The sequence below is a fragment of the Sapajus apella genome, unplaced genomic scaffold (genome assembly GCF_009761245.1).
Source record: "Sapajus apella isolate SASKATOON/1434 unplaced genomic scaffold, GSC_monkey_1.0 scaffold2, whole genome shotgun sequence".
Taxonomy (NCBI): Eukaryota; Metazoa; Chordata; class Mammalia; order Primates; family Cebidae; genus Sapajus; species Sapajus apella.
The window spans coordinates 82590206-82617550 of NW_022436942.1; the positions used below are offsets into that span (position 1 = coordinate 82590206).

General features: G+C 59.1%; 1 protein-coding gene across 25 annotated transcripts in view; it reads right to left on the bottom strand.

The window, feature by feature from the left end:
• Positions 1-27345, bottom strand: part of NCOR2 (nuclear receptor corepressor 2) — a 243982-nt gene that overhangs the window by 15368 nt on the left and 201269 nt on the right. For 21 of the 25 annotated variants that reach the window (XM_032243915.1, XM_032243811.1, XM_032243904.1 and 18 more), the window contains 17 exons: positions 23302-23422; positions 22255-22426; positions 16847-17011; positions 15687-15826; positions 15088-15190; positions 14725-14829; positions 14353-14456; positions 10865-11015; positions 8673-8813; positions 8306-8392; positions 7080-7366; positions 4935-5289; positions 3348-3572; positions 2460-2711; positions 1546-1692; positions 1258-1389; positions 971-1169 (listed from right to left, as the gene is read on the bottom strand). In XM_032243915.1, coding sequence (XP_032099806.1) covers positions 971-1169; positions 1258-1389; positions 1546-1692; positions 2460-2711; positions 3348-3572; positions 4935-5289; positions 7080-7366; positions 8306-8392; positions 8673-8813; positions 10865-11015; positions 14353-14456; positions 14725-14829; positions 15088-15190; positions 15687-15826; positions 16847-17011; positions 22255-22426; positions 23302-23422 — 2886 coding nt within the window. The remainder of the gene's footprint in view (positions 1-970; positions 1170-1257; positions 1390-1545; positions 1693-2459; positions 2712-3347; positions 3573-4934; positions 5290-7079; positions 7367-8305; positions 8393-8672; positions 8814-10864; positions 11016-14352; positions 14457-14724; positions 14830-15087; positions 15191-15686; positions 15827-16846; positions 17012-22254; positions 22427-23301; positions 23423-27345) is intronic. The other 4 variants (XM_032243794.1, XM_032243878.1, XM_032243831.1 and 1 more) reach the window with 3 other exon arrangements.

Here is a 27345-nt window from a genome sequence, read left to right on the forward strand (position 1 = left end):
CCACCCACCCATCCACCCACCCTCCATCCATCCATCCATGCACCCACCCAGTTAACCCAGCTACCTGTCCTCTCACCCACCCACCCACTTACCTAACTTGACCATCCACCCAGCTATGCCAGCCATCTATCCTCTTACCCCACCCCACCTACCTACCTAACCCAACCACGCGCCCACCCATCCATCCACCCAGCTAAGCCAGCCATCTCTGCTCTCACCCACCCGTCTACCTAACCTAACCACCCACTCACCCATCTATCCACCCAGCTAAGCCAGCTGTCTGTCCTCTCACCCACCCATCCATCCATCCACTCACCCACCCCCACAGCTAACCTGGCCATCTATCCTTCCACCCATCTACCTACCTACCTACCTCACCTGACCACCTATCATCCATCCAGCCAGCCAGCCATATACCCAGTTAACCCAGCTATCTATCTTCTTACCCACACCCCTACCTACCTAACTCTACCACCTACCCATCCATCTACCCACCCACCCAGCAAACCTAGCCATTTATCCTCCCAATGACCCACCTATCCACCTAATCCACCCAGCCATCCATCTATCTGGCTAACCCAGCCAACTCTCCTTCCACCTACCCACATAACCCTATCACCCACCCACCCACCCATCCATCCGTCTGGCTAACCCAGCCATCTCTCCTCCCACCTACCCACATAACCCTATCACCCACGCACCCACCCAGCCACCCAGCCATCCATCCGTCCAGCTAACCCAGCCATCTCTCCTCCCACCTACCCACATAACCCTATCACGCACCTACCCACCCAGCCATCGTCCATCTGCTACTCACGCATGCTCTATTCTTCTAACACCAGCCACCCATCTGACCCCTAACCCACCTCCCGTGTACCTCCCACCGAGCATCCTCTAGCCCAGCCTCCTACCAGCACCCATCCTCACCCACCCGTCCACCTGTCCCCTCCCCCGTGCCAACCTGGCCCACCTCAGGACCGTGGGCGTGCTGGGCTCCACAGCGGTGATGATGCCCTTCATGCCTGTGTTGTGCAGCACGCTGGGTCTCTGCTGGAGGGCGTCCTGGGTCCGGGGGGAGATGGGCGAGTGCTGGTGGGCGTGAGAGTGAGAGGCGGGGCGGCTGCTGCTGCCCCCACCCCCGCCGCTGCTTCCGCTGCTCTGCTCTGTACCTGGTGACAGGCCGTGGCATCAGCAGGGGGAGGCCTCAGGTGGCCCACAAGGAGTCCCAGGGCGGGGGGTGGGGGCCCGATGCCCTACCAGGTCTCCAGATGGGCGCGTGCTCCACCGTCGTGGTGGATGTGAGGATCGACTTTTCTCGCTCCCGCTCCCGGTCCCGCTCCCGCTCAGACGAGGACGTGGTGGTAGATTTTGTCAAGTGCGTGGGACCTCCTAGGAAACCCGAAGGCCAGAAGACTCAGCCCCAGGGCCAAGAAGACTGGCTTTGTCTTCTGGAGTGGGGCAGGGGACAGGGCCTCTGCCCGCTCTCACCCCAGCTGCCTCCCACAGATGCTGGGGTCCCCACCCAGGACTGGGGGGCGGTGCTACCTGGGGAGAGTGGGGAGCTGCTGTGACGGCTGAAGGGCTGGGGTGCGGTGGGGAGGTAGGCAAGGCGGTCCATGGCAGTGGCTGGGGTGCCTGGCGTTGGGGGCACCAGCACGGGCAGGTGTGGCACTTGGGATAGGTCGATGATGCCTGCGGGAGGAGGTGGGCCGGGGCTGGAGCCACAGGGAGGAGAGAGGCCAGGATGCCCACTGGCCAGATCACCCTCCCGGAGAGCAAGGCACGCACTCCTGGAGCCGGCAGAGCCAGTGGCGGGCACTCCCTCCTTGGCTCCCAGCCCTGGCCACGGGGCCCTTTTCTGAACGCTCAGGTCCTCTCAGTCCCACCTCCTCTTCTGCTCTCACGCCCGAACTGCGGCATCCCCTGCAGCTGCCGTCCCCGCTTCCCTCCACAGGCCCTCTGTGCCCCTTCAGCCTCTGATGCCTACACAATCCTGTATTCAACCCTTGCTGTCCAAAATACCTAGTGTGACTTCGGCTTTTCCAACTGAGCCCCAAATAGAACTTGGTTATTCCAGAACATTCTAGGAGCACGTCTGAGGACAGCCCTTGAATGTGTGCATGCGAAGCAACCACGGGCTGTTTACGGGGCAAAGGAACAGAACTCCAAACAGCCTCACATTCTGATCTTTCTTTACACTCCCGAGGCCCCTGTGTCCTAAGAGTATACGCACTCACGCACACCCACTGAGGATGCTGCCGTGCACACGCCAACCAGGTGACAACCAGTACCCACGGCACGCACAGCCCCACGCCACCCACTCGTCTGCACACACAAGGTGACCCACAAGGCGACCAGGTCTAGCCGCCTCGGCGAGGCCATGGGGGCACACAGGGGCACACGCATGCTGTTTGGGAATAAGGCCAAGCCCAGTGGAGGTGGGGCGCCCGCCCGCGCACCTCGGGGGCCAGCAGCATAGTTGAGTGCCAGCGAGGACTCTCGGGGCGAGAGGCCCCTCAACATGTCGGCGCGCTGGGCCATGGCGGTGGCTGCGTTGTGGTGCATCTGCTGCGAGGTGATGTAATCATTGATGATGGTCTGCCGGTTCTCCAGCGCTGCCGTGTCGGGGTAGCCGCGGATGAGGTAGGGTGGGTACAGGTGCGGGTAGGTGGGGTTGGGGGCCAGGTGCCGGGGCAGGTAGTAGGCGGCAGCTGCGGGCAGAGGGGAGGGGACGTGAGGCGGGCCACACCCAGGCCTGACAGTGTCTTTCTGCCCGTCTGGATGCCCCCGACTTCTATACCTGGACTGCTTCTCCTGCCTACATGTGTGCCTGCCCAAAGCACAAAACACACTAAGCGTCGGACAGCAGGAATACTTCTCCCCAGAAAACAAGGGGTGACTTCTATGAAAGACGCTTTTTACTTCTACAAAGGATGCTTTTTCGGGACAATGAAAGTTGTCCCAAACATAAGACATCCCAATGCAGATTAACACACCAAAGGGTGCAACTCTTTAAAAAGAAAATTTTCAGATCATGTCTATTTGAAAAATGCATACGCTCAAGTCCTCATTTAATACATTTGCATTGTTAAAAGCACTGATAAGTCCTGCAAGAAAAGAAAACCACTGAAATATCTGACCCCTATGTCCTGCCAACTACAAGAGAAATTCTGCCCCAACCTCAACTGGTCCTGATTACATTGTTGGGTCTTCTAATCTCCAGCCCTCAGTTTCCCCATCCAAGGGAATCTAATAGTTGATGCCTAAGGAGTCCTTGGGCTAATGCTGATGAGGTCCCCCACCCTGTGCACCACCACCCAGGGTTCTGGGAGCCCCGGGGCAATCACCTGCGTCCAGAGGGATGCCTCGGGGTATGGAGGTGGGGTCAAAGGCCAGGGGGATGTGGCTGCGATACAGGTCCACGCCGCTCACGCCCCGGATCAGGTGCTCATAGGGCGAGATGGGGTGTGGGTGGTGCTCCGGCACGGTGGTGCTGTGCGGGGACTTGGCGATCTCACGAGGTGTCGACGTCAGCTTTCGATCCTGGGATGCCTTGCTGGACGAGAGGCTGCCTGTGGATGGGCACGGTGGATGGCATCGGGTCTCAGCACCGGCCCCCCACGCAGGGCCTCTGGGGCTGGCGTTTATGGGGTGTCGTTTGAGGGTCGGGTGCTTGGCATCCCAAGGACCGGGTCTCTTCATTCCTTCCTTCATTTCTTCATTTGTCTTAGTTCATTTTTTGTTCATTGACTCATTTGCTTTTGTGTTGTAATTTTTTTTTAAAAACTCATTCTTTCATCCATTCACTCAATCAATAAAAAAATACTGATGCAGCCTCTACCAAGTGCCAGCAGTATTGTGAGAACTGCAGTGACCCCGGTGAACAAAGCAGACAGAAATCCCAGTCCCCACGGAGCTGGCACTCACCGTGAGAGACAGACAGGTGATAGACCAGCCAACACATGAGAGTTACAGAGTGAAACATGCTTGGAATAATTTTTTTTTTTTTTTAGATGGAGTTTTGCTCTTGTGAGTGCAGTGGTACAATCTCAGCTCACTGCAACCTCCGCCTCCCGGGTTGAAGCGATTCTCCTGCCTCAGCCTCCCAAGTAGCTGGGACTACAGGTGCACACCACCACACCTGGGTATTGTTTGTACTTTAGTAGAGATGGAGTTTCACCATGTTGGCCAGGCTGATCTTGAACTCCTGATCTCAGGTGATCTACCTGCCTCGGCCTCCCAAAGTGCTGGGGTTATAGGCGTGAGCCACCGCGCCCAGCCGGAAGAAAATGTGTCACAGCATGTGACATGAACTGGGGAGAGGGGAGTTGGTTAGAAGAAGTCTGCCCAAGGATGTGACATTTAAACAGAGACCCAAGGGATGGAAAGAAACCCACTACATAAAGATCTGGAAGGCGGGGACATGGCAGGCAGAGAGGCAGAGCCGAGCAAAGGCCCTGGGTGAAGACTGAGCTGACGGAGGTGAGCAAGGGCAGGGAATAAAGAAAGGAGGCGGGGCGGGGCTGCGGAGGATGAAGGAATCTGGCTGAACGAGGCGGGCCGGGCCCCAGCAGCAGGCACCCTGGCCGGAACAAAATGTGTTAAGTTGCCAGAAGGACGAAAGCAGGGAAGTGGAATAATTTGATTTGCATTTTTAAAAAGTGTCCAGGCTGCTGTTTGCAGTGGATTACAGCGGGAAGCGGCAGGGAACTGGGGGAAGCCAGGTGAGGCACCATGGTGGTCTGGAAGGTGGGAAGGAGCTGGAAAGGGTTTGGAGTTGGAGGCAGAGCCCGAGGGCCTGCAGGTGGTTTGGATGTGGTGGAGAGCCGGTGGCGAGGATGTCCCAGGTGCAAACAAAGCTAATGGTGGAGGGCGAGGGACAGCTTCCCCAGCCAGACACCCACCCCACACACGCCCACGCATGCCTCACTCACCCTCCTGCAGGCGCGGCGTGGGCTCCCGTGTGGTCACAGGCGAGCCTCGCGGGAGGTGGCCGGCGAAGGGCGCTCCGTGCTCCTCGTAGGTCAGGGGGCTCTGCCGTGGCTTGCCCAGCTCTGGCACGATGACCGGAGCCCCGCGTGCAATGGAGCCCCCCGAGCTGCTGGCGGCCCCCGGCCGGCTCTTCAGACTCTCTTCATAGCAGGCGCGTTCCAGTGCCCGGGCGTCGGCCATCACGTCCAGCGGGTGCACAGGTGGGAACGTCCGACCGGGGCTGCCGATGAGGGAGCGCACGTCGTGCTTTTTGGAGCCAGTGGCGGATGCGCTGGTGTCGTACTTGAGCGGGGTACCCTGGGGCAGAGGGGGTGTGAGCTCCAGCCTTGTCCACAGCCATAGCCCAGACCAGCTGCACCCCCACGAGCCTCAGTTTGTCATCTATAAGATGGGGGTGACATCATATGCCTCCAGAGGCAGGGAGGCAGACGGCTTAGCTAACCCTGAGACGGGCACGCTCGCCACTTCCTGCCCTGCCCACCCTGGGCCTGACCCTGGTCCCCAAGCTCCCTGGAGGGACTACAGAAAGGGGTAAAAGGCTCAGCAGCCAGCTCTCCCTGCTGTGAGTGTTGGGCCCTCTGAAGGCCCCTGAGTTTGCTAGAAAGAAGCCCAACACCCTCATGTGGGCAAACACTGTCCTCTGTTCAGCCTAGGACCCTCCACGGCCCACCCAATGCCAAGCACAAAAAATCAGCACCCAGACTCAGTGCCACCCACCCTGAGGCTTTCGGCCCTGGGGACACTGAGGTCAGGGCCGAGGTGTTTGCTCTCGGGACAGAAAGGATGGCTGAAGAAATGGGGGGTCACTGTCCAGACTGGGACCTGCGCAGCCAGGACAGCAGGTCCCCAACCCGATTCAGTAGGCTTAGGGCACGAGGATGCCATGGGGCCTTAAGGCTTTGCAAGCAACAGAAGTCTATTAAAGGATGTCTTCGTTACGTTCCTAAGAAGGGGAACTGCCCTTGTTTTTCAAAAGAATACTCTAGAATCTGCGCCTCGTCTTGGTCAGGCAGTGGCTGCTTGCCAAGGGCTCCATAATTGCCTGGGGGTTGAGAGCCAAACCCTCCCCTGGGCATTCAGTGATCTGACTGCTTCCGCCTTTTCCTCAGCCTTGGCTTCAAAACCTTCCTGCAGGCTGGGACCCCGCCCGGGACACCCACCCCAGTCCTTCCGCCTCACAGCCCCGAGGCCCCGGGGTAGCTCCACTCTCCTTCCCCCTCACAGGAGGCCACCTCTGCCCACGTGGAGGGACAGTGGCCTCAGGGGCTTTCCACTGACCAGCTCCTCGTACCATTGGCAGGAAACTTCCCCTACTGAGCTGGGGCCGCCTGGGGGGCTGGGGCCACCTGGAGTGCAACCTGCTGGTGGGTGCAGTGGATATTGAGAACAACGAAGTTGCAGCTATAGGGACATATGGATTTGGGTTTCACAACTGCATTTGCTGCGTGACTCTGGGTGAGTGGCTGAACCTCTCTGAACCTCAGTTTACTCAGCAAAAAAATAAGGTCATGAAGTAAACGACCTCAGAGCACTGCAGGGTGGCGGGGGGCGCACAATTCACTACGCATCCTCAGAGCGTTGCCGGTGGGGTGGGGGGACACAACTCACTGTGCGGCATCCTCAGAGCATTGCCATGGGGGACGCAATTTACTACGCATCCTCAGAGTATTGCCACGGGGGGGGGGGGGGGGCAATTCACTAATCAGCAGCCTAAGAGCATTGCCACAGGGGACACAATTCACTCCACAGCATCCTCAGGCCGCACGTGGCCGGCACAGAGGCCATGGACACTCATTACTATGCTTAGTCCTGGGGCGTTGGAAGCTTGCCTGGCCTCTCTGGGCCTCAGTTTCTCTCCCTGAAGAATGGGAACATGGAAGCTCAGCGGAACGAGGTCAGGAGTCTGATGCCCCCAGCACAGCCCCGGGACCAGCAGACCCAAGGCCCGGTGATGAGCAGCTGGGTGACTGTAAGGCACTCAAGGGCTCTCAGCCTCGGTTTCCCCATGTGGAGAAGCCCAGGGCAGTGCCCCGCAGCCACTGCTGCCCCTGCTAAAACTGGGCCCACCTGCCTGGCCCTGGCCGTACCTGCGTGATGGAGCCCTCCTTGAGCGGCCTCGGGGCCAGGGGCAGCTCGGGCGTGTGCCGCAGCTCCTCTCGAGGGATCTCGTGGATGGAGCGGCCCGCCTCCTTCACCGTGGCCACCAGGCCCTCGTGGGCTGGCTTCAGCTTCAGGGGACCCAGGGGCTGTGTCTTGTAGGCCTCGGTCAGGTCCCGCGGGGGCGGCGGGGGCGGAGGTGTGCCTTCCCGCTTCAGGAGCTTGGCCTCCCGACGCAGGTAGTCCTCCTGCGCCTCCACATAGGACCTCGGGATCCCTGCCAGGAGGACAGCACTGACCCTCATGCCCCGCCCCGCCCAGACCCACCAAGAGCCAGCGGGTTCAGGAGCTAGATGACCTGAGTTCAAATCCCCACTGGCTGTGTGACCTTGACCAGGGAATCTGACCTCTCTGGGCCTCAGCTTCTTCATATACAAAACAAGAATACTAACTGAACCACCTCAGCAAGTCGTGGACACCATGAAATCATGAAGTTAACACCACAGGCCGAGCATGGTAGCTCATGCCGGTAATCCCAGCACTTTGGGAGGCTGTGGCAGGCAGATAGCTTGAGATCAGGAGTTCAGGACCAGCCTGGGCAACATGGCGAAACCCCATCTTTACAAAAATACAAAAATTAGCTGGACGTGGTGGTGTGCGCCTGTGGTCCCAGCTGCTGGGGAGGCTGAAGTGGGAGGACTGTTTAAGCCTGAAAGGTGGAGGCTATAGTGAGTTGGGACCGTGCCACTGCACTCTAGCCTGGGCAACAGAGTGAGACCCTGTCTCAAACAATAAAATAAAAATACAAAAATTAAAACCACACAGCTGCCAAGTTCACAGTAGCCGGCTGTGCCACAGACCAGCCCCGAGAACATGACAGAGTTCTCAGCGCTCTCCAGTCCTCTCCCAGTAGCATCTGCCTCACCAGGGCGCTCTGTAAAATGATGCCCAGGTGGCACCTGGGTTAGTGCCAAGCACAGGGCAGCTGCTCTGTAAGTGACACCCCAAAGCAGAGGGGTGCCGGGTGGTGTCTGGCTTTTCATTTTTGTTTTCAAGTAAGAGACACGCTTGCTCCGCAGCCATGTACTGATCATGCAGCGTGCTGCACACCTTTCTGTGTGCCTGTCCCCCCGCACTCCGGCTGTGCCTCCCCCCCACGCCCTGCTTGACTGTACACTAGCGGGGGACACCCAGGGAGCAGTGGGCAGGGCGGTACCTTGTGTGATGGACCCTCGGATGTGGTGCTGCTCTTTGAGGTGGTGGGGGCTGTGTCGCTCAGGTGGGATGGCGCGGCCCATGAGACCTGGGTGGGAGAGGGCAAGGGCGTCATTCTGGGGGTCCCTGCGCCGTCACTGGGCAGTGACATGGTCAGCGTCTACAGCCACCAGTGGTTGTCTTCCGGATGATGGTGGAGTAGGACCCAGCACGTGAGGGTCCCTGCGCTGCCTCCACGTGGGGCCTCAGAAAGCACAGCCTTGGTTTCCCCTCTGTAAAATGGGGCCAGCCATCCCCCCACCGCCCTCTAGGGAGCGCCGAGGGATGAAGTCTCTTCCCTGCTATCACCGGGAGAGCGAGGGCCCCACCTTCGATGCTAGCCGAGGAGATGGCTCTGCCCACACGGCCCTCCATCATGTCGTAGGTACGCTTGGGGGCGGCTGTCTCGTGGGGCGGTCCCGAGCTGCTTCTGCCATCCTCCTTGGAGCCCTGGGTCACAGACATGCCACCTGGAAACCACGCAAAGCCCTTGTGAGGAGCTGGGCCCAGGACCGTGGTGGACATGCCCAGGACCATGGTGGACAGGCAGCGCGTCGGGCAGGAGCCAGCAGCGCTTCTATGCCAGCCCGTCACAAGGCCTCACAGCTGAGAGCTCCTGGGGGAGCCCACACCTGCAGCCCCCAGGAGCTTTTCCAGGGGGCTACACAGCGACAGAGGCAGGGCACGCTGTCTGTACCCCGCACCCCGGCCTCAGGGGCGCGCTCTCTGCATGCAGGGCTGTGCCTGTGACCACACATGAGCAGGCGGGTCTGCCCACACACATGGCGCCAATGTGGGGTGTGAACATGTGCACACCCGTGCACATGAGCAAAGATACATCAGCAGCGTGGACGTGCGGGGCAGGCACGGGTGTGTGTGGAGTGGATGTGGGCACACACAGGTGAGCATGGCCGCTGAGAACTAAGTGGGTCTGTGTACACACATGGACCAAGGCACCAGGCAGATTTGGCTTTGCATGTGTGACCCAGAAGCCTGTGTCCATGTGCATGTGAGTGTCTGACTATGAGCCTGCGTGTGCATGGGAAGCGTGTGCTGCAGGAGTGGTGAAGGAGCCTCCGTGGCAGAGGGGGCCTCGCCAGGCCAGAGGAGCCCCGGTGGGCCTAGCCCACTGCCCCCGACAGGCAGTGGGTTGAACAGACGGAGGTGGCCCGGGAAGGTAAAGCCTTGGCGCTGCTCATCGGCCAGGGCTCTCCTTCCAGGGCTGCCGAGCCCAGCACTATCACAAATCAGCCCCCAAGCCCTGGCCCACCCCTCGGGGGAATGACCGACTGACGGGCTCTCGGGGCTCTCAAGCATCGCTTCGTGTGGCCCTCAGCCTGCAAGCTGCGCACGCCAGAGGCTGCCAACTGGAGGGTGCCGAGTTGCTGTGCAGAAAACATTCCAAATTAATCACCAACGTTCACACATTGGGAGATAACAGATGAAAACGGAGAGATGGGAAGCCTGGCCGAGCAGCGGCCATGGAGGGGTGGATGGCGTAGCAGGTACCACAGTCCCCCCTGCCCCCAACTGCCTCACACCTGCCGCTGTCCCCCCAGTCCAGGGAGCAGACAAGAGTTTAAAGGCCCCGACAAAAACCTAGGATGAAGACGCTACATTCAAGGCCCACGGAAGCTCAGGCACTGGTCTGGGGGCCCGCGGTGGGATTCTACCCAGGGACCTCTCAAGACAAGCCCTTCACTACCCCCGCTACCTGCCCTTCCCAGGCTTCCCCCCACCCCGGGACACTCAGTCCAGGGGCACCAGAGCATGAGCTGGCACCCAAGACACAGCTGCAGGCCGGTCTCCATGGCTGTGTGGCAGCAGGGAGCGCATGTTCCTACACCACACGGTGCCACCTCCACTTTCCAGGTCTGGAGAGGGGGCCGTGGGCACAGGCGGAGGCAGAGGCGGAGGGAGAAGAAAACGGTGCCCTCGGGAGGAGAGGCAATTCCGGGCTGTGCAGCTGCAGTGCTGAGAGGTGCCCATTAGCAGCTCCATTTCCACACCCCGGGTACCCTCAGCTGCCAGGAAATTATTTTTCCCGGCACTCAACTCCCTTAACTCCTTCCTGGCAGGGTCTCCTGGTTCTGGAACCCAGAGCCTAGAGAGGGAGAGGATGGGGGCTCCACAGAGAGAGCCCGGGGCACAGTAGGGTGAGGGGCACTCCGGCCAAGGGCTCTTACATGGCCAACGCTAGTGCGCGCTTTGTCAGGACAGTGCGGGAGGCCTGGGACGTGGGCTTGGGCGTCTGCTCCAAGCCTCAGTTTCCCTCCTATGCTCCTAGAAAGGGTGGCCACAAGTTTGTTTCCTAAATTGTAAAGAACTGGCCAGAGGTGGGAGGCAGCTAAGGCCAACACCTTCCTGCTGCTGGATTGCATACCTGCAGGGACAGGGAGGTCACCACCTATCAGATTGTGCTTTCTCATGTCAACCCAGCCCTGCCTCCCTGTTAAACTAACTCAACGGGCCAAGCACACACCTAACCCAGTCCTGGGCCCCCTCTCCTCCTGCGACTCACCCTCGTAGGACAGGACGTGGCCCTTCTTGCCCTCGTAGATGACATGGCCCTTGGGCAGGCTGTCCTCCCGGCCTCGGTCCAGGCGACTCGGGCTGTCCTCACCGATGATCCTGGTGATGGTGCCCTTGTACAGGACGTCAGCCGGCGTGCCCTGCAGGTGCAGAGGAATGAGCGCCCAGGAGGCCACAGCCAGGACCCCTCTCAACTCCAGTACAGGCACAGACGCATACAAGCCCACGTGCCCACCAATGCCCACTGTGTCCACACACACGCTGTCTCAGACGGGTGAGTGCTTGCATGGAACAAAACCCCACGAGGAAGCTGCAGAAGGAGGATCCGTTATCCAGTGCTCACCGTTCATGGACACTGCTCTGGGGCCTTCTGTGGATTCGCTCGTTTAAACCTTGGGACAACCCTAAGGCAACCCTATTGATTATGCCTATTCCAGATGGGGAAACTGAGGCACAGGGACTTCACCCAGGGGGACCTGGCTAATAAGGGGCAGGCAGGGACCAGAAGCCACGCATTCTGGTCCCAGAGCCTGTGTCCCTGCCACTGCGTGGGTTTTACTTCTTGGAGCCTTGACATTCAGTTACCAAAAACTGTAACTGGTGGGGATGCTGGGGTTTCTGCTCCTGTGCTGTGCCTGTGGCCACATCATGCGCTTTGTTTCCTAAAACCAGGACAAGGACTTGCGTCAGGGCAGGACACCAGACATGTTAGTTCTAACCCAGGGTTTCTCCCCGTCGGCCCTCCTGACAGCAGGAGCTGGGCCATTCATTGCTATGGGGCTGGCCTGGACACTGTGAGGTGTTTGGGAGCCTCCCTGGCTTCCAAGCGCTAAATGCCAGGGGTCCACGCCTCCCTAGAGTGTACCCCACCAACTCAGGACAATCGAAAATGTCCCAAGACAGGCGCAGGCAAAATTTCCCCCAATTAAGAACCGCTGCCTTATAGGGAGTGAGCTCCCTGTTGGAGGATGTGTTCAAGCAGACGGCACAGGCCCATGTGGGGTAGCATCCTGCCTCGGGTGACTTCCAGGAACACAAGCATCAGGGGTTAGAATATGACCTTGGAGTCAGGCTGCTGGGTGTCAAACAGCAACTCTGCTACCGAGTTGCTCTGGAACCGCCTTTCTGGGCCTCAGTTTGCACATCCACAAAATAGAGACATTCAGCATTGCTGAATTCTCAAAGGCATCTGGCACAGACAAGGGGTCCCCAGGTCTCAACATCCCGCTTCTCTTTCTAGGATTCCGGGAGCAGATTCATCAGTAGGGGGTCCTAAGACCTGGACCAGTGAGCTCCAAGTCTCCGCTCCAGCTGGCCGGACCTTGGCTGGGGACATCCCCTGGCAGAGGGCAGTACCTGTGTGCCCCGGGGTGTTCACTGCAGGTCCTGGCCTTCGTGGAGGGCAACGGCAAGACGTCCTGAACTCGGACGAGCCCTCCCCCGAGCTTCTGAAAGCTCATGCTCTGAGCAGCACCTCCCTGCTGTGCTTTGAGACGCCTGTGCACTCGCAGTGTTAGCTGTTAGGTCAGGGACAGCTCGGGGCAGCACCTCTCTCTCCATAAGGGTGCCTACAGCATCTGGGCGGGAAAAGACCTCCCAGAAGTGGCTGATACAAGAGTACCCCTTTCTGTATCCAGCCTAACGTGGATGGTTCGCGTCAAAACTGGGTTTGTACTACAGAAAGCAGAGGCTTACTCAATACCACAATAAATGATTTTTTAAAAGGGGGCTCTCCAAGATGAAACTGAGGCATCTGATTTTCTTTTTTTTTTTGAGAAGAGGTCTTACTGTGTTGCCCAGGCTGGAGCATAGAGCAGCATCACAGCTCACTGAAGCCTCAAACTCCTGGGTTCAAGAGATCCTCCTGCCTCCTAGTCTCGAGTAGCTGAGACTACACATAGGTGCCACCATGCCCACACAAGTTTTAAATTTTCTGTAGAGACAGGCATCTTTTTGTCCAGGCTGGTCCCAAACTCCTGGACTCAAGCTGTCCTCCCACCTTGGTGTCCCGAAGTGCTGGGTTGACAGGTGTGAGCCACCGTGCACAGCTTGAGGTTTCTGAGCGATAGTATTTTAGAGGAGCGATCTTCAGTGACATGGACAGAGGACAGAAATCCAGCCAGTGGCTCCTGCTCTTGGGAGAATACACCGGACGAGCTCCCATTAATAGGGAAGTTTGTTTGCATACCGTCTGCTTCCTGGAGATGAGCCTGTGGCCTCTCACTGTTGGCCCCATGAACCCTACTCCCAAGATGGGCAGGAAGTCCCTAGAGAATCGCAGAACTGGGGCTTCCCTGAGCCTCCCTCGCCAGCTGTGGGCCCACATGGTCTCTGCCCATGGTACCCGCTCGGTTAATGAATATCTGTGTGTGCGGGCCACACGCTGACTTCCCCACTGTCTGGTAGCGAGGTGGCGGGGAACCTGACCCCTGCCCATCTCACACGTTTTGGCGGCTGCTTCTCTGCCTAAAGCAATCAGAGACGTGCGGAACCTCGAGGGTGAGGGAGGGTGCGGGTCATGGCACCCAGAAACCCCGGCGGTGAATGCTCAGAAACTTCAAAGGTCAACCCGTGGTCCTGACAACTTCAGGACAATGACACTCCCAGGAATACTGTCACCAAAGGGGAAACTGAGTCAGGGCAGGCCGCTGTCTGCCTGCCTGCGTGGGTGGTGGAGCTGGTACCTGAGGACCCTCAGCCTGACTTTTGCCCAAAGCACTTGCCCTTCCAACTCAGCACAGCTGCCTTTGAAATTTCAGAATTTTAAAATCTATAGATTTCAGAGAAGGGCGAACTGGAAATGGATCCTTTGTGGTGGGAGTTGAGGCTGCCTGGCTCAAAAATACCTCGCAGACCACCCTGATGGCCGAAGCTCCACTGTGAACACGCATGTGTCTGTGTATGTGTGGGCCACACTCTTGTCACTGTGTTCTAGAGCCAGATGCATGTGGCGCAAGGCCCCGGGGCCACAGCTCACCAGCTGCAAGGCTGGGGCACCAGTCCCCACACAACTCAGGAACCCTCTCACGCTCCATCTTTGCACGTGCTGTTCCCTGAGCCCAGAATGTTGTTCCGAGATTCTCGCACGGCTGGCACCCTCCATTTCTTCTGGCCACGGCTGACACGTCCCCTTCCTCACCTGTCTAAACAATGTCCCTGGCCCCAGGCATTCTCAGCTGCTGGACTCTCACATTCTGCCTGCCTGCCAGCTCAGCTTTGACCCGCCTACTTAATTATCCTGGTCTGTTTCCTTCCACCACATGGCAGCTCCCTGAGGGCAGAGTTTTGAGCTATGCTCGGCAACCCCAGGGCCTGACTCCATGCAGACCAGATGAAAGTTCACGGAGTGAACTGCTGTCCCCCGGCCGTTGCCCCGTCAGCTCAGGCTAAGGGTTTGGTGACAAGGGGGGATTATAAGATGGGCTGGCCCAGTGCTGGCCCCACCCCGGCCTTCAGGCCACATCCCAGGACACCTACATGGGTGATGGAACCGCGGTAAGTGATGGGGCTGTCCGACGGCACCCGTGTGCTGGGAATGCCTTTGGTGATGCTTCCACCTGGAACCGAGCCAAGAGTTGTCCCTGGAAGACACAAGATGTGGGGCTGCAGGGTATCTGTGGCCCCTCCCTAGGCCCCGGTCCTGAGAGCCACCCTGAGTGAGTCACTGGTGACCCACAAATTGTGCTTGTTGTCTCAATGCAGAGGGAGTTCCCCTGCCCCTAAATGGTAAGGGAGACGGCAGTGAAGAGGGGCTCCCAGATCCTCTGGGAGAGGACATTTCCCAGCAGGTTTTGAATAAAGGGCCCCTTGGCCATCCAAGGAGCAGGGGCAGATGCTAGGGGCCCTCACCTCTCAGCACGGATGCCTCCTGGGCTGTGGGCACCCCCAGGCTCTCCGGTGGCCCAGCCTGGCCCCGTGGGGACAGCTGCTCCTGCTTCACTCCGCTGAAGGGTGCTGAGGGCCAGTAAGAGGAGCAAGTCACGTGCTGCCAGGGCAGGCTCCTGGGTGGTCTGTACCCACCCACCTGAGCCAGGGGCTGGGGAGCACCACCCTCACCCCATGTTCCAGCCAGGACTGCTAAGGGGGGACCTCCCAGCTGCTACCCGCTGGCTGAACTCTCGTGGGCCAAGATGCCCCTTCCTCAACCCCTCCAACCACAGGAGAGCCAGAGCCCAGTCTGGGCCACCCAGATGGACGGACCAGGAGCCTTACCCAGCTTTTTGGGGTCCATTTGCAGTGGCAGCCCCATGGTGACAGGGCCCACCGGGGCCTTGGCGTGCTCTGAGTACGGGACATGGAGCTGGACCGACATTCCCTGCAGGGACCAAGTTGTGGGGTCACGGGGCACCCTGGTTCCTCCCCAACAGGCCAGAGTGCCTGACGCCCCTGTTCACAAAGCCCACGTGTGGGTCAGAGGCCGGGGCTGCTGCCCAGCTGTGTGACGGCAGACAAGTCACTGCTGCTCCCAAGCCTTGGTCCCCTCCCCTGTGAAGGGGCTGTGTCCTCCAAGCACGCTACACTTGCCCTTCCATTTCGCAGAGGGGGAAACAGGAGGTGAAGTAACTTGCCCAAGGACACACAAACTGGTTCCAGAGCCTGTGCCCTTGACCGCAACACAGAGTGACCCCTCAGGGACGAGGCCCTGAGCACCTGAGGCAGGACCCAGCCAGCTCAAACCCCAGACACCTGAGTAGCCCCAGATGACCCAGGTCCCTGAGAGCCTGGCTCCCACCCACACCGCACCAGTCCCACTGCCCCCACTCCACAGACAGGGAGACCAAGACCCTGAGAGAGGAAGGGCGGCCCCTCACCTGGGAGATGGCACCTATTGGCCTCTCGAGGACGCTGGGGTGCTTGGCAGAGGAGATGAGGGGAGGCGGGTTGGAGATGGTGGGTGGGCGTGGCAGGGCGGGCCGGGTGGTGTCGTGGAGGCCCAGGGGCAGCGGGTGACCTGGAGAGCACATGTCTGTCCACCGTGGGGACCAGGAGCGGTCACACCCCTGCTGGACACACGCCCGGGGCGGCACTCCACCTCTTCCCTGTCCCGGCCAGGAGGTGCCCATCCAGTCGTGCCCCTCTCCTGCCCTGCCCTCATTAGTGACCCAAGTCCTAAGTGCAAACACCACTACCCCGAGGAGGCCTCCCACCCCACCCCACCGCCCAGGCCCTGGTCCGAGCCCCTCAACTCTCACCTGGATCCCCTAACTGGTTTCTCATTTCCACTGCAGCCCCCAGTAGTTCCTTCCCCTTACAGGAGCCAAAGGGACCAACGTCCACAAGTGTGTACGCACCCCTGCTGTGCACCCTCGGTGCTCCCTACTGCCCTCAGGAGAAAGTCTTTGCCCCCGACTTGGCCTGCAGGCTGGCCTGACCTGGTCCCTGGGTCTCCCCAGCTCACTGGCAACAAGCTTTGGCAGTGGTGGCCAGACTCAGTTTCAAGGGCTTTGCCCGCCCTCTCCTGCCTCTGGACATTTGCACACGCTGTTCCCTCTGCCTGGCATGACTTTCCCTGTTCTTCTGACTCCCTTGGCCCACACATCCCTCGGGATCAGCCTTTGCGAACAGCATTGTCTGTACCGGCCCCCAGCTGTGCCGCTTTACAGCTGGCAATGCCCGGCAGGACTGTAGGACCTGGAAAAGGACCTGCACGGGACCTCACAGCACCTGTGAACCAGGCAGCAGCTATCCTCCCTCCCCAGGCTGTACTGTCTGCCCATTCTCCAGCTCTAAGCCGTCTTTGGAAAACATAGCTCCCATTCTAAGCCTGCCCCTCACCAGCTCAAGCACCTGCTGTGGCTCCCTCTAGCCAGTGGCTTCAATCTCAGCCCTGAGGAGCTTTCTCAGAAGATCTCCTCCTTCCCCTCCACTGACCAGGCCGCCCCTCTAGCTGGGTCTCGTCAGACTTTAAGAAGCTTCTGCATGCAGCTCAGCCAGTGCCAGCCGAAGCCGGGGCTCGGGCAGAGCTACTCACCAGGCGGTGCGTAGGAGAAGGCTGAGGGGTCCGAGGCATGCGGGGAGGCCTTGATCACCTCACGGGGGGGCACGGAGAAGGGCAGGCCAGAAGTCCAGCAAGGGGGCTCCCCGGGCAGCTTCTGGGCCTCGGCGGCGAAGGCGGGGAAGAACACAGGCTTCTCTGCTGAGGGCAGGAGGTGGGGCAGTCAGACTTGGGGAGCCCTGGCCGACCCTGCTCAAATGTCCTTCCTGCATCCACAGTGGTGGTGGTCTGCGAAAGCGTGGGCTCCGCTGGGAAGCCCCCTGAGCCTGCCTGCCTGGGCGCTGCTCTGTAACCCCACAGCGTGTTGTTCAGCAGGGGAGCGGGGCTCGAGGCCTGGGCTGGGGCCTCTCAGCTGCCCCCGAGGACAAGAACGGGACCCGGTGGCTTTGCAACCCCAGAGGCGCTCAACCAAGCCCAGCGAGCCAAGGTCCCTAGACAGGTCTCTAAGCCAGGGGGCAGCAAAAGGTAGCTCAGAGGGTCTGTCTGCCCTGAGTTTTTTGAGACAGGGCCTCTCTGCATCGCTCAGGCTGGGGCACACTGCTGCCATCACGGCTCACTGCAGCCCCGGCCTCTGGGCTCAAGCGATACTTTCACTTCAGCCTCTCAAGTAGCTGGCAATACAGGTGCCCACCACCACACCATGTCTGGCTAATTCACGTTTTACTTTTGTAGAGATGGGGTCTTGCTATGTTGCCCAGGCTAGTCTTGAACTCTTGGGTTCAAGGGATCTTCCCAATTCAGGCTCCCAAGTAGCTGGGGCTATAAGCATGTATCACCACACCACGGTTGGCTAATTTCCTTTTATTTTTGTAGAGATGAGGTCTTGTTATGTTGCCCTGGCTGGTCCTGAACTACTGGGCTCAAGAGATCCTCCCACCTCGGCCTCCAAAGTCCTGGAATTACAGGCGTGAGCCACCAAGCCTGGCCCCACCGCCTGACTTTGTACGTACACTCTGACTGACGCGTGGTTCACATCTGTCCATTTATTTATTGTCTACGGCAGAGCCGAGTTCTTGCCACAGAGACCATCTGGCCCACGAAGGCTAAAATATTTACTTTCTGGCTCTTTGCAGGAAAAGTTTGCTGGCCTGTGCCCTACACAGTGTTGAAGGAGGTAACCTGTGATGTGTTTGTGTGTGCATGGGTGGATGTGCGTGTGTGTGCATGTGTGTGTGTGCATGTGTTTGGATGTGTGTGTGCATGTGGATGTGTGTGCACGTGAATGCATGCGTGTGCATGTGGGTATGTGCGTGCATGTGGATGTGTGTGGATGTATGTGTGTGCATGTGGATATGTGTGTATGGATGTGTGTGCATGTGTGGATGTATGCGTGCATGTGGATGTGTGTGCATGTGTCTGGGTGTGTATGAGTATGTGTGTGGATGTGTGTGTATGCATGTATATGGATGTGTGTGTACGTGTGTGTGTATGGGTGTGGATGTGTGTGCATGTGTACAGTGGATGTGTGCATGAGTGTGGATGTGCGTGTGGATGTATATGTGTGGATGTATATGAATGCATGCAGGTGTGTGTGTGTATGGATGTGTGTGGATGTGTGTGTGCATGCGTGTGTATGGATGTGTATGTGTGGAGGTGTGTGGATGCAGGTATGTGTATGGATGCGCGTGTGTGTGTGTGTGTATGGATGTGTGTAGACGTGTGTATGGATGTGTGTAGATGCGTGTATGGATGTGCATGCATGCACGCATGGATGTGTACATGTGGATGTGTATGTATGCAGGTATGTGGATGTGTGTGCATGTGTGTGTGCGTGTGTGTATGTGTGTGTGTGTGTGTGTGTATGTATGTGCATGTCTGTGAATGTTGTGGCAGGCAGCATGGGGGTTATGAGTCCAGTCTTCCAGATGATAACCACAGCGTCCGCCTCAGTTTGCTGTGTGGTACTCTGCACAGGCACTGTGCTCAGTACCCCACAGCCTGCATGAGCCCCACGTTAAGCCCAACAGAGACTGCTGCCAGGCCCATTTTACAGAGGGGAAACTGAGGTACAGACATATCAACGGGCTTATCTGAGTTCACCAGCAAAGAGCCAAGTCGGGCTCAGAAGCCCCCACAGCTGCAAAGGGCAATACCAAGAGGTGATGCTCTCTCAGGCTGCCACGGCTGACATGAACCTAAGCACGTTCGCTCATTTATTCTCACAGTATCCTACAAGGAGCTGACTGTGATTATCCCCATTTCACAGATGGGAAAACGGAGGCTGAGAGGTTAAGCCACCTGGTCAAAGGCCCAAGCTAGCAAGTGGCAGATAGTAGCTTCTAAGCCAGGCACTGGGGCTGCAAACCGTGGCCTTTGCCTGGATCGCTATGCCTGTAGTAGAGAAGCAATGATTGGTCCTAGATTTCAGGCCTGGGGACAGCCTGTAAACTCAGCAGGGGCCAGGGGGCTCACGCCTGCCTTCATGGCATCCTCCCGCCGGCCTCTCGCCCTTTGCTGAAATCTGGCCTCAGCTCTGAACCTCTCTGAGGACCAGTCCTAGGGGGAGATAACCGGCCAAGAAGCTGAATAGAGACACGACTCAGGGATGATGTAGCCCTCCGCCCTGCGACAGGAATGGCGGGCAGGTGTCATCTCTCAGGCCACCTCCAGATGAACAAAGGCGGATATGAGGGCTCACTGGGTGTGACAGGGAGGAGAGTGCTAAGATTACTGAATGATGCCTGCTGTGAGCAGCGCAGGTGGGAAAGGAGGTCTGAGTGCCGAATCGCCCCAGTTCTCTCCTCGAGGACTGAGTTTCCCCTGAACTTGTGCCCTGGTGAGGTGGGCAGCCCACAGGAGGCGGGGGTCACAGATGCAGGGGAATTCTCATTCTTACCATCCCAGTGGAGGCGTCTCTACAGGGCCTGTCTCAGGCCTACAAAGCCAGCGAAGGCCCTAGACCTGGCCCCTCCAGCCACTCAGCCCTGTGTACCTCTGGTGCTTCCTCCAGCCCAGTTCAAGAGGGCTGTGGGCAGGGTGGAGGGGAGGGGCTCGATGCTGGAAGGCAAGCTGGGGCTAGGCCAGGCTGGGCGGGCAGCCGAGAGCCTGGAGAGGCAGCCTGTTCTCCAGCTGGGCCGGGGGGCCCGATGGATCTGCCTGGCTGAGCTGCTTTGCCTGGGAGCCAGGGGCAGAGGAGGCTGCCCTCCTGAGAGACCAGAGAGGGAGCGCTGGGTGTCAAGTTCATGTGCGTCCCTGCGGGAGCCAAGCTGCAAGCCAGGCTGAGCGAGAAAGGCATGCAGGGCCTGAAGCCAGGTGCACTGTCCCCGCGGGGAACGAGGCCAGGAAACAGCAAGGCCCTGGCCACACCAATGAGCTGAGTGCCAGCCACAGAAACTGCTGGCCAATGGCTCCCTTTCTCCCAGGACAAAGGCCCTCGACCTGGCTCAGCAGGACCTGGCTGGCGCCGTGCAGTTCCAGCCCTGCTCACATCTGACACTGGCCAAAGCCGCTGGGGCTCCTGACACGCCTACGCAGCTCCTTCCGGGCTGGCGCCCCAAACCAGCAACGTCTCTCAGAGCCACGCCCCGGGCTGCACACTGGACCCTAGCCCCGGGCAGCCCAGCCCTCGTCATGGGGTGCCCGCTTCCAGTGAGACATCCCTGGCGTCATCCCCACACCGGGTTCAACGCCCTGCTGGCTTTGACTCCGAAACAAACTCCTGACGCGCCCTTCCTGCCACCTCCACAGCCACCCGCGCAGTCCAGGCAGCCTCTGTCGCCTGCCAACAGCAGCGCTGTGACCTCCTGCCTCTGCCCTTGACTCGACAATGGCCAGAGAGAGCTTCTAAAATATCAATCAGATAACACAAGCCCCCTTCCCCCGTGGCAACACACACTTCAAAAGCCTCTGCCACACCTGAGACAAAATCCCCTCCGCAGTGGCCTGAGAGGCCCCACACAATGCGGTCCCCACTTCCCTCGCTGTCCCACCACCTACTCTTCCCCAGCCACCGCCACCCCCGGCGGCTCCTCACTCACCCCGAGCATGTTCCCACCCCAGGGCCTCTGCACAGGCTGTCCCCTCTGCCCGCCACACTCACCCCGAGATCTGCCACGGGGGGCTGCTCCCCGCTTCACAGGGTCCTTCCCGGAGCCGCCTCTTCACTCAATCCGTTTTGTTTCTCGTGGTGGACAAACAACTCTAAAACCACCTTGCCTGGTTACGTGTCCCCTGGTTTAAGTCCTCCTCACTCACAGAAACAGCAGCTCCCCAGAGCACAGACTTCCGTTTCTCCTGCCGAATCCCCACTGCCTAGCACGGCGCTTGGGGCCTTGGGTGTTCAACAAATGTCCTGACCCAGCAGCCTCGGGCAGACCCTGGAGGCGGAGGTTGCAGTGAGCAAAGATCGATTCGTGCCACTGCACGCCGACCTGGTGAGAGCGACACTCCGTCTCAAAAAAATAAATAAATAAAGAGAAGGGGATGTCACACCCGAGGCAGTGGTGAGGGGGCAGCTGGTGGCAGCTCCGATGGCCTGGGTTCATGCCTGGGCTGTGCCGGTCAGGGAGGCTGGCCTGGGGTCCTGCTGTCCTCACACCTTGGGAGCAGCCAGCCAGCAAGCACCTGGGCTGACCCAGGGTGGGCACCTCTGGGGAGGCAGCCCCCAATGCCTGCAGGGCACGACAGCACCTGCTGCATGCCAGGCTGACCTGGAGAAGCTGCCTCTTTGGGGACACAGGCTGGGACTTTCTTGGGCCCAGTGCGAAGGGAGGTAGAGACTGAAGATCCAGAGAAAGAGCAACCACAACCGCCTGTCTCCCGACCTTGAGCTTCACGTGATGACAGTGAGGTGTGTCCGGGGCAGCCACCGTGACACAGCTGCTCGAGAGTCACCCTCCACCCTGGCTCCTGGTGAACCCAGAGACCTTAGCCTGGAGCATGGTCAGGATGCAAGCTGGCAGGGGGACAGCCCTTCCTGCCGAGGCCCCAGCACTGCTGCCAGCCGGGCGCTGGGCCCCATCTGTGATTCCAGAAGCTCCCACGTGGACTGAATCACATTGGACCAGAGGCTGGGCCGCTGATATGATTTTGTGTATTCACAGTGCTTTTGAAAATTCTGAGAAGTTGCCGTTGTGGAGAATCCAGGGGGCTTTCACACAAGAACGTCATTTCTGGCTTTGTTGGAAGAAGCACCCCAGGCCTGTTTTGCCTCGAGGTGACTCCTGGCCAAGGCCAATATGTGCCCACTTTAGAGAAACCATGAGTGCTCCAATTCGCCGCAGCCCCCACCATTCCCGACTGCCTCCCCCTGCCCAACTGTCCCATTCCTTTACTTTGCTTTCCTTATCACCGTGGCCTTGGGGTTTGCAGCAGCTGCTCTGGACACACAAACGTCCCTTGCCCGTCAGTCCCCTGCTGTCCCAGCCCCACTGGTGTGCACTCACCCTCCTTGTCAGCGGGGGGCGCTGGGCTCCTGCTCTTGCCCCGGGGGCTGCTGCCGGGCTGCTGAGGGGCCTCGATCTCCGGCTGCAGGTGCTGCTGTGGCGGTGGGGCTGGGGCAGCCGGCTTAGCGGGAGCTGCGTCCTCCTGGGGGGGCTCATGGACTTTGGTGACCTGCTGGGGGAAGGAGGCAGGAGTGAGCATCCACAGAAGGCGTCTGAGGATGACAGCGTCAGGAAGAGACCTGCGTGTGACCAGCCTGGGAATAGAGGCCCGGGAAAGCCAGTGACATGCTCAAGGTCCCAGGTGGGGCAATGAGGGGAGGTCTTAGCACAGAGCACATTGGGGAGCCCACCCCCAAAAAGCCTGGCCCAGCTGCCGGGTGATGGACAGGAGGCTGGAGCCCGCTGTTACCCTCTCCCCTGGCTCCTTCCCTGGGCGCAAATCCTCTGGGCCTCCGGGAAGCCAGGACTGAACATCAGGACTGTGTGGGCCTCGGGGACTGGGCGGCAGCCTGGACATCCTGAGCCCATCACTCAAAGCCCCGCGGGACCACCAGCCTGGTCAGCTTAGGGTCTCTTAGCCTGGAGCCCCAGCTGCATCTAGGAAACCCTGACCCACCTACCTGGAGAAGGTACCTCCAAGGCCCCGCCCATCTGCCTGGGAGAACCTTCCAGGGGATGTTCCCACAGGGCCCCAGGGTCAGAACTGCTAGTCCCCACTCTTCCCTGGCCAACGTATTACTACAGCTGAGTGAGCGGGGGAACCTCCTGCCTCTCCATGGCCCAGTGTCTATTGTGGGGGTTCAAGGGTGCTGGAGGGTGGAAGGGAGGAGGCCTTAGGCCACCAGTCCCCGCCTTCACCGGGAGCCCCGCCCAGCACGCCTGCCAGCTTCCCCAGCTGTTCCTCCCTCATCTCCATGGGGCTTTCTCCGGGAAACAGGCGTGGACAAGCTGGGCTGCAGGTGCATGCTCCCGCTGGTGGGATTGTTTTGATGAACGGTAAAGTCAAGGTCAGGGTGGGCTCGGTGGGGCCTGCGCGCGGGCACTCACGATGGGGGGAATGGCAGCTGCTCGCTGCTTCAGCTGCTTCAGGTCCAGCGGCTTCTGGGGCGAGGTGTTGGCCCGAGGGTCGCCAGTCGGGGTCAGGAGGCTGGGCCTCGGGGACAGCAGCCTGCGGAGACATGAGCACCATCAGCTGTGGGTCCACAGCCGGACTCTTGCAGGGAGGGGGCTGCCCAGTTTCAATGGCCTCTCTTGTCTTAAGCCCTGGGGACAAGGCTAAAGCCCTGAGATGGGAGGCAACTGTGCAGGTCACCCAGACAATGTCACCGCTTCTCTTGGGGAAACAGACTGAGATTCAGGACCTTGGGAGGAGAGGCACGAACAGGGGGCAGGCGGCTCCTTGCGCACTCCCTGGTTCTTGCAGGCCCCATCAGGGGCCAAGCTGGCTTCCCACCCTGGCCCAGAGGCCAGCCGGGCAGGGCCCAGAGGCCCAGGCAGGGATCAAACATCCCCCAAGAATGTTTCCCCAGGCAAGGAAAATCCCAGAGAAGCCCAGACCTGGGCCCACAGCACAAGTGGCCTTCCAGACGCTGCCAGAAAACCAAAGAATCAGCCCAACTCAGGGACAGAGAAATGAAGAGATTCACCAAGAGATTCCTCATCCCTTGAATCTGAGAGGCTCGGGTGCCAGGGCAGGGGGGTGGGCACAGAGCCGAATGAGCTCCGGTTACCGGAGGCAGGAGTGCGGGCGCTGCACCCACTTCCTGGAATCTCTCCCGCACACTACCCACGAAGGACGAGGATGTAAAAATGAGGACCTAGGCCACAGGCTTCGTGCGGAGGGGCAGGCAGGGTGTGTCCACTGTCTACCAATGGGCCACAGTGACAGTTCCTCTGTCCACTACTGAGATGTACAACCAGAGGCCAACACAGGGCAGACAGTGCCCAGCAGAGCACGCGGTATGACTCCCAAACTGCTCAGTGGGGGCTGCTTCCTTCAGGAAGCCTTTCAGGTTTTCCAAGATCCCAACCCTGGGCACAGCACCTGCCAGAATTCCCACCTGGCTCCCCAGTTGGCACGAGGCCTCTGAGGGCAGGAGCTGGGTCTGCTCCAGCCTGAGAACCCTTCGCCTGTCCAGTTGGCTGCCCGGGGGGCTGCCCAGTTCTCAACTCCCTCCTGCAACCTACATTTGCTAGGCATAGAGCAGCTGGCCTGCTTTTTGGAGTACATAGGTGACGCGGAACCCCATCCCTGTCCCAGGGCTTCCAAGCCAATGAAATGACCACATGGCAGGCATGGGGGTACCAGCCATGGGCCTGGAATTCGGGCAAAACTTCTGGGTGCTGGAAACCAGTAGGTACTGTCAGCACAGCCCCTACTCTGTGCTGTGACCACAGTGACTATGTCCTATGTAGACTGTAAGCCACAACCTACTGGCCTCGCTGTGAGAGCTGTGAGAGCTGACATAGCCCACACCACCCCAGTGCCCAGCCTCCAGTGCAGGATGCCCGGTGCCCGGAGCACCCACCTCCTTCCTGCAGACGAGCAGGGCAGACGCCTGGGGTGCTGAGGCCACTGCTGGCAGTCCCCTCTCCACTCTCTGCCATAGCAGGACCACAGGGCCACCGGCATGAGACCAGCCTTCCTGCGGGTACCAGCCTGCTGCCCGCATCTGCCACACGCTCGGCTGAGCGGGGAGAGCAGACACAGACTCGGTGGCGCCTGCTGAGGCTGCCCACGGCGCACAGGCGGGGGCTGGATGAGGAAGGTCACCCTGACTTCTGCAGGCACCTCCGCCGTCCCTGCCACCGGCCCACTCCTCCCCCTGCTCCCTCCATCTGTGCAGACCCTGCTTGCTCTCCAAGGACCACCTAAAGCCTCTCCTTCAGCCGCTGCCCTGCCTTGCTCCCGGGATCTGGGCTCAGTCATACTCTCCCCGCCATCCTCAGGCCAAGGAACCCTGAGCCAGGTCCAAACACAGATGGTGTCACCTGTCCCAGCCTTCTCCACCTGCGGCTTCCACCTCCACTGCCCCCATGCCCCTCCCCTCAGGTTTACCTACCACCATCCATTTCAATCAGCTCGCACTTGCAAGCTTGCATTTAAAAGAGAACACAGCGGCCACTCTGGAAAGTAGTCGGTGAGTCCTCACTGCCCCAGGCCCGGCAGCTCCACTCCTGGGCACACATCAGGCAAACAAGGGCAAACGTCCACCCAGAAACCTACAAGTGCCCGTCTCTGCAGCGCTGCCCACAGCAGCCAGAAGGCAGAGACAACCCAACACCTGCTAAGAGAGGAACAGGGAGGAAAAGCGTGCCCTGCCCTGTCTGCACAGTGGAACACTCGGTCATCGAAAGGCACGAGGCTCTGACACGGGCTATGGCGTGGGCGGACCCTGAAGACAGAGTGTGCGTGAAACAAACCAGTCACAGAAGGCCTCTAGTGTAGATTCTGTTCCTGTGAGAAGTCCAAGGCTGGGCGCAGTGGCTCATGCCTGTAATCCTAGCACTTTGGGAGGCCGAGGCAAGTGGATCACGAGGTCAGGAGTTCGAGACTAGCCTGGCCAATATGGTGAAACCTTGTCTCTACTAAAAATACAAAAATTAGCTGGGCATGGTGGTAGGTGCCTGCAATCCCAGCTACTCGGAAGGCTGAGGCAAGGGAATCACTTGAACCCCAAAGGCGGAGTTGCAGTGAGCCAAGACCGCGCCACTGCAGAGTGAGACTCCATCTCAAAAAAAAAAAAAAAAAAAAAAAAGTCCACAATGGGCCAATCCACCCAGACAGAAAGGAGATGAGTGGGTACAGGGCTGGGAGGAGGGCGCATGGGGGTGACTACCGATGGGTATGGGGTTTCTCTCTTAGTAAAACCCTGAATATACTGAGAAGAACTGAATGATACGCATGTTTTTTGAGACAGGGTCTTGTCACGTCACCCAGGCCGCAGTGCAGTGGTGCAATCTCACTGCAGCCTCGACCTCCTGGGCTCACACGCTCCTCCCATCTTAGCCTCCCGCGCTGCTGAGACTACAGGCACACGCCACCACACCTGGCTGATTTTTGCATCTCTTTGTAGAGACAAGGTCTCTCTATGCTTCCCACACTGGTCTTGAACGTCTGGGCTCAAGCCAGCCTCCTGCCTTAGCCACCCAAAGGGCTAGGACTGCAGGTGTGTGCCACTGTGCCTGGCCTAAATGATATGCTTTGAACGGTGAATTGTATGGGGTATGAAGGATATCTTAATGACGCTGTCAAAAAATGAACTGAAGACTGTTCTATATGCTAGCCATAAAATAACGGGTTTGAGGTACCAGCGGTGTTCTCCCCAAGAACAGTAAAAATGACATTGTATTTTATATGTGTGTACAAATAGCAAAACAATAAAATACAAATTTTAAGGCTGAGATTCAAACTTTTGTGTATGTGTAAATATAATTCTACAGAGACACAAAATATGATTCCATAAAGCACACAAAACATGAAGCGCCGCCACCCTTGAGACTGCCCGTGAGCTCGGGCTTTCTACGTGGGGCCTGAGTGTTCTCCCGTGCCTCAGTTTCCCTGTGGCTCCTCACCTGGTGGTGAGGGTGGGTGGGCAGTCAGATTGGCGGGGGAGGGGAGGCAGGAGTTACTGCCCAGAAGCTCTGAAGCTTTCAGCGGGCACCCGCTGGGGGCACACAGAGGCCCAGATCCCTCTTTCTTGAGCCCCCAGAGTGAAGTGGGAGCAAATGGGGACTGCGGTCAGGGAGACAGCGCTTTACAGTTTACAAGAGGCCTTCTGATGCCAGCCAGACCTCCCTCGTGGGCAAGGAAGGTGGTGGCCAACACCAGGGCTGGCTTCAAGTCCTTGAGGGGAATGATGGTCCTAAGCCCCCAGAGGGAGCAGCAGCTGATGGAGGAGAAAGGTGGCAAACGCCCAGAGCTCAGGGCCCATCCAACTGCCCTTCGTCCCACTGCCATGCTTGGGGAGCACCACCTCCAGAAACCCTCCTGGCTGGCTCTCCCCATCCTCCACTCTCTATTTTTATTTCTGGAGACGGGGTCTTGCTCTATTGCCCAGGCTGGAATGTAGTGGCACGATCTTGGCTCAC